Consider the following 19,896-nt stretch of genomic DNA (forward strand, 5'->3'; position numbering starts at 1 on the left):
TGTCTTCTGGTGAGAGGCGGACTGGTTGTCAGCCAATCACAGGGCACATATAGAAACCGGAGTACCCGGAGAAAAACCATGCACGGGGGGAGAACATGCGCACTCCACACAGAGATAGCGAGGGTGGAATTGAACTCGGGTCTCCTAGATGTGAGGCCTACACGCTAATCACTCGTCCACAGTGCAGCCCTGGTTAGATTTTATACATAGGTTGAATGTTTTATCGTAAGACAGAGATCATGTTTACCTGTAACTTGCATGCTGAAAAAGTATGTATACCTCTGATATACATTGCACATAAACACTAACATATAAATATAGTAACTCTATTACAAATTGGTATATTTATAAATAGATTTAGTATGTTTACAGTTGGAGGTAGATATTTTGGACATGGTCATGTTAAAAGTAGCTTGCAAACTGAACAAGTGTGTTAACCCCTACACATAAACAGGATATGTGTACTGTTTTCAAAAATAAATGTCAAGGTTAACCTTTATTATCTCCAAGGGGCAATTTGTTCTACAGCCAGCTGTATCACGCTGACAACAAGCCAACAATAAATACAAAATTAAAAACAATAAATACAATAGCAACACCAACATTATAAACAGTTCTTCAGCAGAATAGTGGCTGCTGGAACCAAAGAGTTGTTATTATTGGTCCAACATGTCGGAACACTGTATCTTTGACCTAGTGGAAAGAAACTTGATAACATTTATATTCAAGTTGAATGGTTTGATCTCGATATATATATATATATATATATATATATATATATATATATATATATATATATATATATATATATATATATATTCATTCTGGTAGAAAATAGCCTTGTGAGAAATTTAAACATCTTAAAAGATAAGGAATCGGTACCAGAGTCGTTCAACTTGAACGATTGAACGAACTGAAATAGCCTAGCAAGAAATGCATTCTTTGCATTCTGAAATACAAAATATAGTTTTGTTGTTGTTTGTGCCATTCATCCACTACCATCACCTCATGCTTCAACATGATAATGCATAGCCCCATAGTCCTAGGATCTGTACGCAATTCTTGGAAGCTGACCAGAATACTCACCAGACATGTCACCCATTCAGTATTTTTGGGATGAATAGTGGTCACACCAAATACTGCCTGGTTTTCAGACCCCCAACCCCCTTCCGCTTTAAAAAGGCCTTTTATTGTGGCCAATCTAAGGCGCACCATGTGCAATAATTGTCCTGTCTAGTCAGCGTCTTGATTATGCCATACCTGTGAGATATTGGATATTGGTCAGTAACACATATTTAGCCAGATCGGGGGCATTTGTGTACATTTGTTCAGCTCGTGATAAATGGTATCAAAAGAATTAGAATTTATTATAGTTATAATTCCGTCCATTTAACTATGTTCTACAATCCCTCACAATTGTGATGCTGCAGCATTTTTTTTACTATATTCAAATAACAATGGAGAATATTATATGTTTGTTTGATTTAAAGGCACACCTTAATATTCTGTTCATGTACGTTCATATTGAACATTTTCAGTTGTATACAAACGCAATGTGTTTTTGTGCTGCTTTTTAAAAATGATACAGTATCTATTGAACATTTAATTGACGTTCTAACCTGTGCAGTATACCTTTTTTCAATTGCTTCAATAAACACAAGTTGGAAAAAAATACATGAAGAACTGAGTGAATGTATGAGATATTTTAAATGTGAATGATTTTAGTTTTAAATTATATAGCACCCCACAATAGTGACTACACAATGATGATGACTCTTGTGGACACTAGAGGGCAGCAATGACAATATCGAGTTATTTTTCAGTCAATAGCATGACCTGACTGACCCACGGAAAGGTCACACAGTCTTTTTGTTATACATTGAATGTTATGTTTCCATGTTCTATATATTCACATGTTCTATGTGGTCTAGCCTTGGAACTAGTACATTTCAAGTACAGACACAGTTATTTGTGTACTACAGTAGTTGTATGTGTTCATGTTCTATTTGTAAGACGTCTGCATGCTTCCTCCCAGTATGCACTATATGTTCTTGAGTAAAACCAGGAAGTATGGAGTGTATAATTTGTCTTTCAAATACACAGCGGAGAGCTAAAAATAGCCGCCTCCAAATATAGCGCGTCACATTTGAACTTCCTCTCAAATTCCTGCCGTCACTTATCATCTTCATCATTGGTGTTATGTTTGTGATTAAACAACCCGTCCCCACAGCACACTAACAGCATCTAACATGTCATATTCTCAAAAATACAAACTAATACAAAAGAATGGCCCTGTATGACCTCCATTACGGCACTAATTGACGTGCCCATCGGAATTCATCTTGATAAAAATAATTTGTTTCAAGGTTAAACCGCCAACATTAGAAATTGTATAATTCTCTCTTGCTGCATCATGGATCCAACATCTTGCTTTAGCTCGGTAGCTTGCTATGCTTTATTGTCATCACATTTTTCTCATAATATATTCAATTTTTTTACCTTTATTTTATATTTTCCTACTTTTAACGTTCATTCCTGCAAAATGACCTACTTTATTTTGGCTAAATTACTTATTTCCTTGTCATCGTATAGCAAATTTCATCATATTTTGACTTTATTTGTGTTATATAGTATACCTTTATTGTCATCACATTTTTCTCATAATATAATTCAATTTTTTTTTACCTTTTTATTTTATATTTTCCTACTTTTAACGTTCATTCCTGCAAAACGACCTACTTTATTTTGGCTAAATTACTTTTTTCCTTGTCATCGTATAGCAAATTTCATCATATTTTGACTTTATTTGCGTCATATAGTATGCCTTTATTGTCATCACATTTTTCTCATAATATATTCAATTTTTTTTCCTATATTTTCCTACTTTTAACGTTCATTCCTGCAAAACGACCTTCTTTATTTTGGCTAAATTACTTTTTTCCTTGTCATCGTATAGCAAATTTCATCATATTTTGACTTTATTTGCGTCATATAGTATGCCTTTATTGTCATCACTTTTTTTCTCATAACATATTCAATTTTTTTTCCTATATTTTCCTACTTTTAACGTTCATTCCTGCAAAACGACCTTCTTTATTTTGGCTAAATTACTTTTTTCCTTGTCATTGTATAGCAAATTTCATCATATTTTGACTTTATTTGTGTCATATAGTATGCCTTTATTGTCATCACATTTTTCTCATAATATATTCAATTCTTTTTTTACCTTTATTTTATATTTTCCTACTTTTAACGTTCATTCCTGCAAAATGACCTACTTTATTTTGGTTAAATTACTTTTGTCCTTGTCATCGTATAGCTTAATTTGCATCGATTCACTTCTTTTTCTTGTTATTAATTTAGATTTTTTTTCGTGCAGTATTATTTTTGTCGTGTTCAAGTAACTTCATTCATTCATTTTCTACCGCTTATCCTCACGAGGGTCACGGGGGGTGCTGGAGTCTTAAATAATGTCTGCATGTAAGGATGTCCTCATGTCATTTTCACCAAAGCAACTAAACAACTAAAGTGTGTGTGCATGTTTTCCTTCCATGGTTGGTAGGAGGCCTCCTTGCTCCCCCTTCCTTCTTTTCCTCCCCCTTCGTCCCCTCCCTCCATTAGCATCAGACCACACAGCTCAGCCGTGAGACCTGTCAAACACAGCTGGGACATGTTCCCCCCTCCCCACTCCCCCCCTCTCCCCAGTCCTCCCCATAGACTCCAGCAAGAAGCTTTGATACCGAGGAACATTTCCATTTTTATCCCTCCTCCTCCTCAGCATAAAACCCACTTTTTTTTTTTTAGACAGCACTATCATTGCAGGAGACATGATGGGGAGAGGCAAAAACGTCCCATCCTGTCCACTTCCCTCTGTCCAACCAGCCATACTGTCAGCTTTGAGGGTTTTCACTGTGAAACAAAGAAAGAGAAGAATCAGCAGCTGAAAATAAATGTCCAGGGAGTGTTCAAAGCCACTATGATGTTTAAAAGCGATGTTATTGTCGCACAAATGCAGTTAGATGTGCCGCAACATCTTCAGGCATCAATTCCAGAGCTGCATTGTCTTTTTTTTTTTTTTTAAAAAGAACATCTGGTAATCATATCTGCAGCTTTATTATCTTAACTCCGTATGGAGGTGTTGTCTTCTTGAGTGTATCGTTTGTGTTCCTATACTGCTGAGTCATACATGTCCCCCCCCCCCCCCCACACATTTTTGACATTACTTAGCTGCAGATAATACCAGGGGTCCATTCGAGGTAAGGCTTAACAGAACTGAAATATATTACACTTTTGATTATACAATTTAAGAAGTCGATTTAAAAATAGTAAATACCCCCCTCCTTTTAAAATACTAATACATTAAAGAAGACGCTTTATTGTCATTGTCATGAATTCTGACATTGTGTGTATTAGGCCTCTATTTTATATACATTATTTTTTAAAGAATAATATGAGGTATATAAACATTTTTAATGATCAGACATAAATTATATATTTTTTATTTGACCACAATTATTTTTTCTGCAATATTTTCTGTATTTTAATACATTTATTTTTATATTATTGAGTGCATTATTGGCATCCCCCAATCATTTATTGTAGCTATTTTATTCAGATATTTTTAATATTAGAAATTAATATATTTTTATTGTAGCTATTTTATTCACATATTTTTAATATTAAAAATAAATATTTTTATAAAATATTTGTTAAAAATGATGAATGGCCATATAATGTATACTTTTACATGTATTTTAATGATTTTATTCTTGCCAGCATGATGGCAAGGAGTATCATGTGTCTATATTAGGGCTTGGGCCTCTATTGGGTTACTATACGATTACTAAAATTTTTGTCATACATTTTGGACAATGTATTGCTTTAACATATAAATTAAATCAAATATTACACAGTAAAAGCTATATATGAATATATATATGAATGTTTCTACCAGAAATGTTCCCAGCATAGCACACAAAGATAACCACGCCCTTACCCATCCGAAGCCACGCCCCTTTCCTCCTCTCCCTAGTCCATGCATGGTCTCTCCCTTCCTCCTCCTCTCTTCCTCATGTGAGATGAGGAGAAGTTGAACATTTTCCTGCCATTGATTCACATCAGGAGGACATACCGGGGACTATTTGAAATACTTCACTTTTTTTTTACACGTTTCTAGTTCAGAACAACAGGCGGGAAATATTTCACATCGATGCCAACTAATTAAGTGGGAGGTTCCGGTCGGACAGCTGACGCACGCGCACGGACTGACTTGTCTGTTTAATTAACGGCGCTTTTTTTTTGGTTTGTCTGTTTGTGTAAATCCATATATATATATATTTTTGTACATTTGTGTTTATTGAACGAGTTGTGCCGAAGAGTGACTCCAGGATGAACAGCAACAAAATCGAGAAGGAGAACGAGCAGACTGAATTCCACGAAGAAGAGGTGAGGCTCGCGCACCTGGTCATCGTATTTGTTGTCAGGCGGCAATAGAACACCACTTTCAGCTACTTGTGAAGTTTGTTTAACATTATTTTAACACCAAATACCGTCAAAACTGTGACTTGTAACTTTCTGTAACTGCCATGTCTTCATATTTTTTGTATGTTGACAAGTCATGTGTGTCCTTGCTTTGCTTTTACCCTTCAAAGTCATCCTACCCTCCCTGTAGTTAAAAAAAAAATCAATTGTCTTAAATTATCCACAATCTGATTATGCTTTAGTGAAGAAGCATTATTCACTCAGCGTATCAACAGCATTGTGATGTGAATGTGTTGACTTCATCTTGTACTGAGCAGCCAGGATGTGGATGCATGTCACAATAGCTAGCATAATGACGTAACACTGCACAGAATTTGTCCAAAGAGATACATTCCACAGATGCTTGTTTGCTTCTGATATGTTTATAGTTTCACGAATGAGGAACTAAAAGGGATATCAAATAAATAAAGTTAGCATTATTATTATTATTATTATATTCTTTCCTGTGCGTTATAATGCCAGAAAACGAGTTCATATGAGCTAGCTCAGGGGTCAGCAACCTGCGGCTCCAGAGCCGCATGTGACTCTTTATTGTGGCTCCCTTTGCGATGCTTGAATATTTTTAACACCCGAGTGGGGAAAATGCACGTCTTTTGTAATGAGTTTTAAAAAATCCAACTTTGTCTGAGACCATGAATGCATCCTGAGTGAGTTCTGACTGCTATCCAGTTCAGTACATGAAGAAAAACAAGTAATACTTACCTACAAATCTAAAAAATAAATTCGAGATAATTTAAAAACAGCGGCATGGGAACTTGTTTTTACATTTACAGTAGTTTACACATACATTTATGTAAGTTTATCTCCAAAACTAGCAAGAGTACTCCAACTCGTCTTTTCTTATCTGAACTACTTTGATACCCCCAAATTCCCTCCAATGTTGTTTTAAACATACTATATGTTTTGCGGCTCCAGGCTATTTTTCTTCAGTGGGCATTGGGTAAAATGGCTCTTTTCATAGTAAAGGTTGCCGACCCCTGAGCTAGCTAAAAATGCATGTCATTGGGGCACACCTGTTTCCACTACAAGGCCCTCAAAAAATAATGTCCCATTGATAATAATAATAATAATAATAATAATAATACATTTTATATGTATAGCGCTTTTAAAGATACTCAAAGACACTTTACAGAAAAATGAAGTTGAATAAAGCAAGTAAACAGAATAGAAGACACACCAAAATACAGCATTCATTGGTTAATACACAGTTAAAACATAACATGTAATACTTACTGTTTTTTCACATTTTTAATGATCGAAAACATTACCTAAACGGGTATTGATTGGACCTACCCATTTATCGGAACTAACACTAGTTTCGTCAACAAGGTAAAATACCCCCCCCCCCCCCCCCCCCCCAGGCAGAGAATCATGTTGCTGTGTGCTAGGCAGATCAGGCTATAGTGAAACATATATAGACACACACAGAGACAAAACAGTTATTTCCACATTGGGATGCCGACTGGTGCAATAGCATCAATAGTATCTTTCATAACAAGACGTGTGCTCCCTGTTGAGCTGCTAAATTCTAAATAATAAAAAAACGCTCAGAACAAACAAGCATCTTGCTGAGACTTTGTTGCGATGTTGTCGGGTCTGGTTTGAGAACTGGTATCCTTCGGTCTGTCTTGTTGTTTTATTGGTCATTTGTGGAATCTCAAAGTTGCCCAACTATTCAGCTTCTTGCCACAACGTTCAACAATACACATGCACGCCATGATTTATAATCGTGATCGATGCTGAGACGTCACAACGCCTGTAGCGAGGCATTGTGATAGTCAGTTATGGCAATGGAACGCTGTTGGTGTTTTTGTTAGTTGCGTTAGCTATAAAAGACAATAGCTATAAAACGCTAACTCTGACCTTGCGAGAGACAAAGTTTAACAACCTTCAAGGTATGACTCTCACATGCTGAACATCGACACAAGAATGTAACACGCCACTCAATGGATCACTGATTCGCAGCAGTTAAAGAGCCGTAATGCTGCTCGTCATGCTTCACTACACTGCCGGACCTCATACGCTACCAAAACCTGATGCAAAGTAGTCGTGTTAGCCAAATATGGTGCTGCTGCAGGCGAGCTATGTCGGCATTTTATCTTGCTTTGATAAGCTATCAGGTGCTCTGGATGCTTTCACGTCGCATGACACTTAGCATTTGCTGATTTCGCGTAGGTGACCACTAGCCTCCAGACCTAGTATGGACATGTGATCTTTTGAGACTGCACTGGGGTTCCGATCGGAAAATCCGGGATGGCTATCGTGCCTTGTGTCAGCTACGTAAATAGTGTTAGCATCGTAGCATAGCATAAATCTGAAACAGTGCACGCAAAAAATCTTGTCGATTGAATTGACAGATCATTAAGAATAGAAAAGGTTATCATATTAGAAGTATTACCACCTAATTGTTTTGAAATTGCACTGAAAATTAAGGGCATCCTGGTTAATTATTTTTCGTCTTTTTTCGCATACTTTCCATTGTACTTTCCGTTCCACCATGTAAAATTACTACTAATTATTACTACAGTTTTTGGCTTATTCATACAAGTTGTATTGGAATATTGTGAAATATCGCTGACTAGCTAGCTAGCTAGCTTCTGGGATGGTTTTGTTTGTAAATATCATGATATTGTTTCATATTGATGCTATGCTACTACTACGTCTCAATCACTTCAGGTTCCCGATCACTTTAGTTACACCACCAGCTAAATAACTTATGTTGCGATAAGTTCCATTTGATAACCTAATATAAAATAAATTATGAAATGAGGTTAGTATAAGTCATGGCCGCAGCTTTACCCTGGAACAGATTATTTGTATTTTTATTTATTTCCAACAAACAAAAAATAAAAGATCTGAAAATACCAGGATTCTTTTACAAATCACATCAAAATATTTGATTCCATTTGACCTGGTTGACTTTTTGATTTACTTTTACAACTACCGAGTATGTCCATCTTTTTATTTTTTTATTTTAAACGTTGTCACATGAAAAACGTTCTTTTAACGCAGCAGGAGTTTGAACCTTGTACAACGTTTGTTGACTCTCTAGAAGAGAATATCACTCCAGCATCTAGGGGGTACATCTCCCCGCGGTGTCACTGTCCATTTTTCCTTGGAGTTATCATCCGCCAGGTGGAATAGCGGGTCATTCGTGACCTTTTCCCTCTATGCTACACGGGGGGGCTACACAGTGGTCCATCGCTGGACTGGCGATGAAAAGGGCATGCGGATATGTTAACTCTCTGTGACATCACATGCTTATATTGTAAAATAAATAAATAAATACAGATACTCCCCCAAAAGAGCTTTTCCATCTAACCCCATCCCCCCCCCCCCCCCCCCCCCCCCCGCCCTCCCATGTCTGATAGCTTTGCAGTTTATTTATAAAAGCGGCGGGGGAATTGTCATCTTATCTTAGCCATTTGTCAGCTGTGCGACAAGAGCTATTTGAAAAGACAACAGCAAGACTTAACGTCAGGAACGGCTGGCTAATGAGAAACTGTCACGTGAACTTGCTAAAATACATCGTACGTACTACATAAACTAGTTAGTTAGTTAAGAAGTTAGGGATTGACTGAAAATGTCAGGAAAATAGCTTACTGGGTGTGCTGTATAAGCAGGGTTTAACTGTAACCTCCATAGAACCAGATGTATTATTCAATATTAATATATGCTTTAGCTATTTCATTGTTTTTGACTTATTTATTATTTTATCAGTCATACAAGTGGTATTTATGTATTTATTTAATATGAATATAATACCTTTATATATCTGTGATTAGTTTCACTTCACGCAAGTGTTTTTTGATTATTTACTATGAATTGTTTTTCTTCATTATTTACATTTATTTCTACAGCTGAAGTGTAATTATTATTATAATAACATAATTAATTATTAGCGCTCAGACCTCACAGTTAGGAGACCAGGGTTCAGTTCCACCCTCGGCCATCTCTGTGTGGAGTTTGCATGTTCTCCCCGTGCATGCGTGGGTTTTCGACGGGTACTTCGGTTTCCTCCCACATTCCAAAAACATGCTAGGTTAATTGGTGACTCCAAATTGTCCATAGGTATGAATGTGAGTGTGAATGGTTGTTTGTCTATATGTGCCCTGTGATTGGCTGGCGACCAGTCCAGGGTGTACCCCGCCTCTCATGAATGAATAATTAATTATTATATTTAATTTTAATATAGAATTATGTATGCATAGGCACAGGTATGTATAAATGTATTAATTGCGCTCCAAGTGTAAAAAGAAATTAATTATGAGACTTACAGCTTTAATTATAATTGTTATAATAGTTTTTCCATTTATTTTTTTGGAGCGGAACGTATCCATGTCGCATTTTAGGCCCCTTACCGCCAGTTTGGGAACGCCTATCGTAGATATTACTATTTCTCAGTAATGTTTACTATTTCTCAGACTATGTTTATGTGCTTATCCTATCCCATACAAGCTAGAATTATGCGTTTCACCTTCCTTTCCACACTTTTATCTCTCTTTACCCTCGCTTCCTTCCCTTTGCCACACCCCTTTTCTTTCCAAGCCGACTTTATCTTGTTCTGGAAGCAGTTTCCTCCCTTCCTCATAATTTTTGCCACACTTGCTAAACCATTTAATCCCAATCGGCTCAGCTCCTTAAAGGGTAGTACCTTGAGTTACCAAACAGAACTACCATATATGGTCACAGGGAAGTGAAACTTGGCTGCCAGACTGCCGTCTCCATCAATGTTGAGACTGATAAAACGACTAAATTGAGGTAACGAACTTTTGTTACAAAACAAAATAAAAATTTGCATCATTTACACTCATGACTTGTCGCACACACGACTTGAGTCGGATAACAACTTTCAAAAAAACACAGTAAAGTGGAAAATAGGATGAATATACTCATTCATTTAAAAAATGTACGATTGATACCATGGTAACATTGATACCATTTCAAATGCTTCATCTGCTTTAGGATGCTGTGCAATTTTGGGTGTATTTTTGCACATCACGCAAGCCCAGTGCCATATGTTTTTAGAAGTTCCACTCTTCTGTGTGATTTATTATTGTAACTATTAAACCTCTTTAAGGGTGTGTTCTTGAGGAAACGGAAACAAAGGGAAGTACAGGAAGTTGCCGACATGGTCTTGGCCGATTAGCTCGCGTTAACGACTGTTTTGGAATGTTGGAAAAATGGAAGATGTGAGTAAAGTCGTCTCTGAGCAAAGAGACATAAAAACCTTTAAAGGTTAACCTGTTGGATCATTGACAGGCCTGGCGAGCTTTAATAGCGGCTTGATAGAACATCTGAGCTAAAGAGTGGGGGAGTGCTCTCAACCTCGCCCTCGGCAATAAGTGCACCCAACCTCTGACCTCAAGGTTTGCGCAGCTCTCAGCGTCTTGGGCTCTGGTGATTAGTAGTCAAACGGAATCGTCTGACAATGCTAACGCCTGTGGTCTGTCTGTCTTTCTACACAATGTCTTAATGCTAATGGAAAACAGTAACGGACAACAAAACTCAAACATTTGCCATTACCCATGATAGTATGTTAAAAATAACTATAGGCGTCTTGGTCAAGTTGTGTACATTTTGTATATGTTTTGCAAAAAGTCTGAAAAATCATTTAATTTGTAATATTAAAGTAATATTATTCATTCATTTTCTACCGCTTTTTCCTCACGAGGTTCGCGGGGGGTGCTGGAGCCTATCCCAGCTGTCTTCGGGTGAGAGGCGGGGTACACCCTGGACTGGTCGCTAGCCAATCACAGGGCACATATAGACAAACAACCATTCACACTCACATTCATACCTATGGACAATTTGGAGTGGCCAATTAACCTAGCATGTTTTTGGAATGTGGGAGGAAACCGGAGTACCCGGAGAAAACCCACGCATGCACGGGGAGAACATGCAAACTCCACACAGAGATGGCCGAGGGTGGAATCAAACTTGGGTCGCCTAGCTGTGAGGCCTGCGCCCTAACCACTTTTAGTATCGTGCAGCCCACTTTTATGTACATTCATTCATTAATTTTCTACCAATCACAGGGCACATATAGACAAACAACCATTCACACTCACATTCATACCTATGGACAATTTGGAGTCGCCAATTAACCTAGCATGTTTTTGGAATGTGGGAGGAAACCGGAGTACCCGGAGAAAACCCACGCATGCACAGGGAGAACATGCAAACTCCACACAGAGATGGCTGAGGGTGGAATTGAACCCTGGTCTCCTAGCTGTGAGGTCTGCGCGCTAACCACTAGACCGCCGTGCCACCCTAAAGTAATATTAGTAAAAATAAAAGTAATGCTAGTGGCAACTGATCAGATATTGATTGACTGAAGTTCAATTTTACGATGTAATACTCCACCTCATTCAAAAGTAGCTTTACGCGGCGGTGTAATTTGTTGCACAAATTACAAAGATCTCAATTAAAAATTTGGTGTTTTTCGGCGAATATGAGCATGCTCGAGTGTGTATTTTGACCTTGTGACCACAGACCACAGACGACTGTGCTTCACAGCTGAATCCTTGTCCATCCACAATGTGGCCAGAAGGTCCTCTTATCTATTAACTTGGCTGCGGAACACACACATGCACCAAGGTCATGTTCCTCATTTGAGACGGGACTGGACGGTCACCCTGCCCTGCACCACCCCCAACCTCCGGGCCCCTCCCTCTAAATAAACCCACTCATCTAAAGTCACCAAATGTGTCTAAAAAATCAGTTTGCCGCTATTAATATTGAAAAGAATAAAATATGTACATGCTGGAAGGTATTTTCTTTACTGCTTTGTCTTTCAGAATAAGGGTTTTAAAGAAAACGTCTGTTTAATTACAAAAAATAATAGTATGTTAAATGGGTTTAAGCTTCAAAACAAAATCTTGTCAACTGATGACACGGGATGGACATGCGTAAAGTGTGGATTTTTTGCTTCCCGTATCTTCCAATGTACTGTAAATGCTTGTTTGTTTCTTGTTCTTCTCCTCTGAACACTCCTTGTTCATGCAGCTTCTTTTTCAGCACAAGCATCGCAATGTAAATGCACATTTTTCCTGAAACGCACATATAGTCACCTTTACAGTGGTATTACCCAATATAGTATATATGATTAAAGGAAATAAGCCATTTAAGACAGATTACCTTGTAGGGAAGTAAAATCAGTGGCGGACAGGAAGTGACATTTGGGATTTTGAGTTGAGATTCAGCTTGTTGTGGGCAATGGCTGCACGGTGGTCTAGTGGTCAGCATGTTGGCCCCACAGATCTGGGTTTGAATCTCTGTTTGGGCATGCAAAAATATGCATGTTTCAATGCCAATGTCGATTGCCGTCTCTAAATTGCCCATCGGTATGACTGTGAGTGTTAATGGTTTTTGGCCGCCATTACAGGATGTACGCCACCTTTCGCCCAAAGTCAGCTGGGATAGGCTCCAGCATATCCAGGTCTTGATCGCATATGCATTTTATAGTATGAAATTTTAGATTTAGGCATTTTAGGCATCTTATACTATATTTGTATTTAGCTATTTTCATGCATGAAAATGCTTAATTTGGGCAAAAAATATGTAGAATTTGTATGTACGTATGTATATTTTTCGATTAACAATATGTTATAGTCAATCATCAAAGCGTGATCATTTATGAATGAATTTTTAAGGGAGCGATGTTCAAATCGCAATGTAGCGAGAGACAACAATATATTCTATGCATATTTCACAAAATAGATTTTCCACTAGTTTATGTAACTCATTGAACACATACTGTAGAACTTCAACGTAGTAACACCCTGTAGTAGTAGTAGTAGTAACTGTAATTAGAGCTTTACAAGTTTTCTGTATTTTCGAAGAGATTTTATTTTGGTGCTTCATATTCTGCTTTAGTGTTGCTAAGGAAACCGCCCCAGGCATTTGATCGAAATCTGCATGCCCATATATGGTCAATGCTTCAACAGCCATTCAACACTACTACTAACCAATAAAAGCGAATAAAAACATGCTTTATCTGCACTTTTAGACCCTAAAACTGCACCTTGACCATCTGAAAACACTATAAATAATAATAAGATGGAGCTGCACTGTAATCCGAAGCAGATGTTCCTGTGAATCAGTGCAGAAAACGACGGTGTATCACAACAGCTGACGTCAGGATTTGTGTCGGCAAGGGTCTTTTAAGGTGGACTCTTTAAATAGCTTAGCAAGGAGTTTTCCATTTAAGGACGTCTTATGCATCGATCAACTTAAAAGCCCGCGATGCCCCCCCCGCCTTAGCAAGCTCCCTGGTTTGATTAGATAAAGTGATAAGATTCGGTGGCGTGTCTAAGTATGACAACTTCCCGTACCCCCCCCCCCCCATCCACACCCCACTGCTCCACCATCTACCAGTTGCTAAGATCCTTTGTTTGTGTGTAGCACTCGCCATTGGCATCAAGTTACATGTGGGAATGAGGTGTGCTCAGCGCTTTCCTTTGTCTCCCCCCCAACTGATTATTGAATACTTCTTGTACTAGAACACTAGAAGCCCCCCCCTTCTAAACTTTTTAGAAGTCGTAGTTAAGAAAAAACAGTTATGGGGAGTTACATGCTCTGATGGACATCAAAAATTGTGAAAAGCTTGTGTATTACCTGTAGAATAGGGCTGCACTTTCTTGCTTGAAATTTAGATAGCGATTATTATTATTCTGATTATTTTGTGTTTTGTGTCATGTTCTAAATCTGTGAATAAATGTAGTTATAATAAATGTAGTTCATCTTTATTACATTTTTTTCATTGTAAACAACTCTTCAGATGTTTGAGGTATCACTAAAACAAAAAATATGGACTTCAGTCACCGTTCTGCTTGAATTTTCTTTTTTTTGGTCAAAATCAGATGTTTTCGCATAAACCACTTTTATGTTCTACTGCCGATCTATAAAGACCCACAAAGGCTAGAAACACATTATTTTTTCTAATGAAAGAAAAAAGTTTTTTTTATAGTTTTAATGTTTATGTCATCAACTCGATATTCTGTGAGTCATGAAAGTTCAGCAAAAATGGCCAAAAACTCTGGCAGCGTGGAGCGTTCTTCTCTGAAAATGGCTGGCACTCAATGAGTTAATTAGGGTTGCCCGCTAAGTTTTATATACTGGTATAAATTCTTTCAATGATGACAAAATGGCCGAGTTGTTGACAGTGTGCCGTTGTGCATTGGTGTTTCACATGTACCACAGTATGTAGGGCCCTATGATTTCCACGTTCCAGGAATTGTTGAATTGGTTAGGGTTAGGGTTAATAAAAACGTACTCTCATGGAAATTGATATAATGTGGATAGAATGTTGTCATCGGGCGGAGAATCGTGCTCAATCATGGCACATAATCATGATAAACATTAACTGCCTCCTCCTAAACTAAACATGTTGAAATGGCGATAAACACCGGCAAACGTTGGTGGAACCTCATCTTATGGAGGGTGAATTGAAGCTAGCAGATTTAGCTTAGTTTAGCATGCTCGTGTGGTTGTGTGTGAGTGCGTGACTCTGACTGGATGAGTACATTTTTAGTGCGTGATTTTTACAATGCCCGATGATAAGCACCTTTTATTCTTTAATGTTTTCAATTATAAATGGTAATGGTTTTATTTCATTTGAACGTGCATCAGATTACAATTGAATGCATCCCATAATCAGTTCCCAGTTCTACATGTCCAAAAGGAGTAGGAAGAAACAAAGCTTATTAAATCCTACCCCTGCATCTGGTACTTTTACACTCAGTAACTGTTACATTTGTTCACTTCCTGCTTTCCATAATACAGTTTAAGTTTTTTTTTTTTTAATTAATGCACTTTGTACCGAAGTACGAGTTGATATGAGCATCCAATGACATAATGGGTACCATAGTAAGTGTCAATATAGTGATATATATAGCACATCATGACTGGTTCAAGACTCTTCATCCTTGTATTTAACAAACATCAACTGCTTGTATTGTTTCTTGAATTGGCCTGAATAAATGAATTACCATTAGCTTCATTGTTGTAACCCCTTGTTAGCACTGCACTGTATGCAGATTAACATGTTATTTTGTGCAAGCTAACAACTGCTTTTGCACCCTTACTGCCACTCTAACTTCTCCTCTTTTCTATTCTCTTGTCGTAGAACATTTAAATTCCCTGCTGAGGTTGAAAAGTTCAAATGTAAAAGGGAGGCTATGAGAGCTGTCTGTTCTGCTGTACTGTACTGTAAAAAAAAAAGCTGTCTTAACCTCCTTTGTTACACTGTCTGCTATTTATATAAGAAGTTAATGAAAAGTACATGTCTTCTTCTAAGGTCCGAACTCTGTTTGTGAGCGGGCTACCACTGGATATTAAACCACGAGAGCTCTACCTCCTCTTCAGACCATTTAAGGTATGTTTATATGTTTTAAATGGATGAGCAGCAGCTATTCTTAGCAGCTGTTCTTTCCAGCAGCAGTCCCCCATTAATAGTGATGAAATTAACCGCAATGGAAACTCCCCCCAAGTGTGCCCCTTATAGTACCAAAACAATATGAAGCATCTTTATATTGTATTTTTTTAAAAAATAATATACTGTATGCATTAACCAATCGCAAAAAATAAAAACACAGCAGCAGTTGCAGCAACTAGTTACATTGTGGTAGTGGCTTAGCGCATTGTGAGCGCAGTGCTGATGTCGCTGCAGGTGAGTGTGTAGTGAAGATAGTCGCTAGCCAGTCGGGTGTGTCTATGTTAATATTAATATTAACATATATATTATATTAACGTCGCTGGCGCTTGGTTAAGATGCACATCACATTATATGTAATTGGAGCTTTTTGAGTTTTTTGTCGAATAAGTGTCTCCCATTATGTCTATTCATAGCTAGATCTTTTTAGCTCTTTTCATATCTTCGGAACGCACAGAAACGAGAGGGTTGAGGATAATGAGGATGAACAAGTATTATTTTTAATACTGAAATTTTGAGTTTTGTTCAGGTTTGGAGAGTTTGTAAATTTTTTAACAGTGGTCGTAAACTTTTGATCAGCTGATAAACAGCCTAGTTCAGTTTAATTGTTGTTTTCAATAAATTACTTTTTCAAAGTGTTTTTTCTCACACTCCCCCTTCTTACTTTTGCATATTGTAGCTCTACTTGAAATGTCATTCAGATACAAATGTGCAAAAGGTAAATTTTAGCTGTTTTCCAAAAGGTTTTGTTTGTGTGTGTGTATTTGTATACAGTATATTCATTGTAATATTTTATTTCTTTCAGGGTTATGAAGGTTCATTGATAAAGTTTACTTCAAAACAGGTAGGCAACTAATCACACACACATCCTGCCTCCACTGTGGCATTGTTATTGTTGTTATTAATATTAGTAATAATACATCATATTTTTGTGCGCTTTTCCTCTATACTTACCAACACTGAATTATTTTTAATTCATTCATTAATTTTCTACCGCTTATACTCACGATGGTCGCGGCCGTGCTGGAGCCTATCCCAGCTGTCTTCGGGCGAGAGGCGGGGTACACACTGGACTGGTCGCCAGCCAATCACAGGGCACATATAGACAAACAATTATTCACACGGTGTCTAGTCAACTTGCTAGCTAAAGCTAGTGTTAACATCAGGTAAAGTACACAGCATTATGTTAACTGGATAATTGAATTGTACTGTATTCACAGTATAAAGCATAATTTGTGTGCTGCTTCAATATCGACTTAATTTCTTGTTTTGCTTAAAAGGGGGCGAAAAGTCCTGTGTGACGCGTCATAAATGGTGCTAGGTAACTCTGTAAACCATGAATCCGGAGGTGTTGCGAGTGGGGCATCCTCATTTTTTGCTTATTATCACAATTTGCACTAGCTAGCATTGTCGCAATGTCGGAATCGATTCCAATCGATGCTTGATGCCCATTCATTCATTCATTCCTTTTCTACCACTTTGTTTTCACGAGGGTCGCGGGGGGTGCTGGAGCCTATCCCAGCTGTCTTTGGGCAAGAGGCAGGGTACACCCTGGACTGGTCGCCAGCCAATCACAGGGCACATATAGACAAACAACCATTCACACTCACATTCATACCTATGGACAATTTGGAGTCACCAATTAACCTAGCATGTTTTTGGAATGTGGGAGGAAACCGGAATACCCGGAGAAAACCCACACATGCACGGGGAGAACATGCAAACTCCACACAGAGATGGCCGAGGGTGGAATTGAACCCTGGTCTCCTAGCTATGAGGTCTAACCACTCGACCGCCGTGCCGCCCACTCAATGCCCAATCCTAGTTAAATCCTAGTTAAATCTATTAATTTATTTACTAATTAATTTATTGTTTGTTGTCAGCTTTATCTAGTCTATGCTCCGTAATTATCTATACAGTGGTGAAAACCTTGAAAACCTTCACTGAGGCAAGTGAGGCAACTGGATGTTGTTGTGGGGTCTTATTTCACACTACTATAAGGTTATGTAATTTATACTGCCATTTTTTTTTTGACGACACCATAATAACATTAACAAGTGAGGAAAAAAAACCTAACCCCTTTTCACAAATCGACTTAGCACTTTTACCTTATAAGGAGAGAGTCCTGTCTCGGAAGCCTTTCTAATTATATTCTGCCTGTTGACGTCGTCTTTTCTGTTTTTTCCCCATTTTTTTTTCTTTTCAGTATTCCCATAACCCCTTCGTACCCGTCTAGCAATAATAACGAAGATGCTCCGTTATTTCTCCCCCTGGCTGCTTCCTTATTTGGGCGTATAGGGGAGCTTTAATAAACACTGCGAGAGCGCCTACATGAACAAGGAAACAGGAAGGAGGAGGGGGGTTGAATAGATGTTTATGTCACTCAGACAGGAATGCCGACTCAGTTTTTTTTTTTTTTTACCCTAAAATCTGTGTTTCTTGTCTCCCTAGCCGGTGGGGTTTGTCAGCTTTGACAGTCGATCAGAGGCAGAAGCTGCTAAGAATGCCTTGAACGTAAGTACCACGCCCTCCACATCTCCAAGACAAAAATAATCCTCATATTATGCACCAGAACACATAAACACAAAGCCTTTGTCTGGCAAAATACGCTCTTATTCCACATAGAAACACAAGATATTGATCTAGGGTTTTATGTGGTTCTCATAGAGACTTATGACCCTCACAAAAGTTCTCACAGAAACACTAATGAGATCCAATAGTGGATCAAAGTATTCCTTTTACACGACAATAATCAAGTGTTAAACTGCATTATACTGAATAGTTGTATTATGGTTTCCATATTTTGGGGCAAAAATATTAAAAACCAATGCAGGGCACTCAATATAGTGGACATAATAATAGAAAATATGACATAATATAGACTCACACTTAGGGAGTATTGTAGATTCTGTTTTTATTTGCCAATGATATGATTCCGGGCCATATATTCTACACAGTGGCTAACAAAAACACATACTACTAAGTAATGTAATGAGCAATGCCGTAATAAGTAATGCTATTGTTTGTCTTTTTTAGCACTTGGGTAACAAATATATCTACAAAGACTTACTAATTATTGTTAGGGGTAATAATGCATCACCATTAATGAACATGACATAGTTCTCTCATATAAATTAACTTTTGAAAATAGCTGTCCAAACTTTGAAATTACACCACATAATTTTATTTAATTTATTTTCACATTTTAAAAACAAAGCTTGCACAGCAGGTTGCACTGCTTGACCAGATTTGAATAAAGTGTACCGTGACTGGAAATAGCTTGTTGTGGTCAAGCTGCCTGGCTTTTTGCTAGTTAGCATTAGCTTTAGCCTTAGCTTGATTGCCAACTGTCAGTCTGGCAAAGCAAAAGGTGGATAAGATCGGTTTCATGTGTAAGAATTGGCTGAACGATTCTCCAAAATGAATTAAATCAACACCAATCAGCATTCTGGAAACTTCAGCACCACTTAATATATGCAAGTATACATATGTATCTGTATACTTGAGACTAAATACATATTTCTGACCCTGTGTGGGGAAAAAGAAAAGATACATTTACATGACACCCAAAAAAAATCATTGAGAGTTGTGTTGTCGGATCTTTCCATTGTGGGGAAAGAGCCGGTGTATCAAATAAATGTCACATTCATTAAGGGCCCAAAATTAATAAAACATACAATACAAGCCCGTGATGAGTTCATGCACTCACCGGAACTGCATTTATATTTTATATTATCATTTTATTATGAGCTAACAATAGTCAGAGTGTTTCCATAGTATTACACAGAGAATTGTGCTGGGGTTTATTTTTTGGGCGGGGGTGAGATGCATCCCGGGGGTCCTATGCAGCTATGGAAGACTTTTCAAACATCTATTTGCATATTAAAATATGGGTGCATTTGTTTTGTGTCATTATTCAG

General features: G+C 37.7%; 1 protein-coding gene across 2 annotated transcripts in view; it reads left to right on the forward strand.

The window, feature by feature from the left end:
* Positions 1–4,941: 4,941 nt before the first annotated feature.
* The window catches only part of LOC131124923 (RNA-binding protein with multiple splicing-like), a 33,493-nt gene continuing 18,538 nt past the window's right edge, over positions 4,942–19,896 (forward strand). Inside the window, exons 1-4 of one of the 2 annotated variants that reach the window (XM_058065926.2) lie at positions 4,942–5,445; positions 15,842–15,919; positions 16,782–16,820; positions 18,428–18,490. In XM_058065926.2, the coding sequence (XP_057921909.1) occupies positions 5,389–5,445; positions 15,842–15,919; positions 16,782–16,820; positions 18,428–18,490 (237 nt within the window). In that variant the 5' untranslated portion in view covers positions 4,942–5,388. The remainder of the gene's footprint in view (positions 5,446–15,841; positions 15,920–16,781; positions 16,821–18,427; positions 18,491–19,896) is intronic. The other variant, XM_058065925.2, reaches the window with a different exon arrangement.

Source organism: Doryrhamphus excisus, linkage group LG2, assembly GCF_037039965.1.
Source record: "Doryrhamphus excisus strain RoL-2023G ecotype Guam linkage group LG2, RoL_Dexc_Guam_v1.1, whole genome shotgun sequence".
Classification (NCBI taxonomy): Eukaryota; Metazoa; Chordata; class Actinopteri; order Syngnathiformes; family Syngnathidae; genus Doryrhamphus; species Doryrhamphus excisus.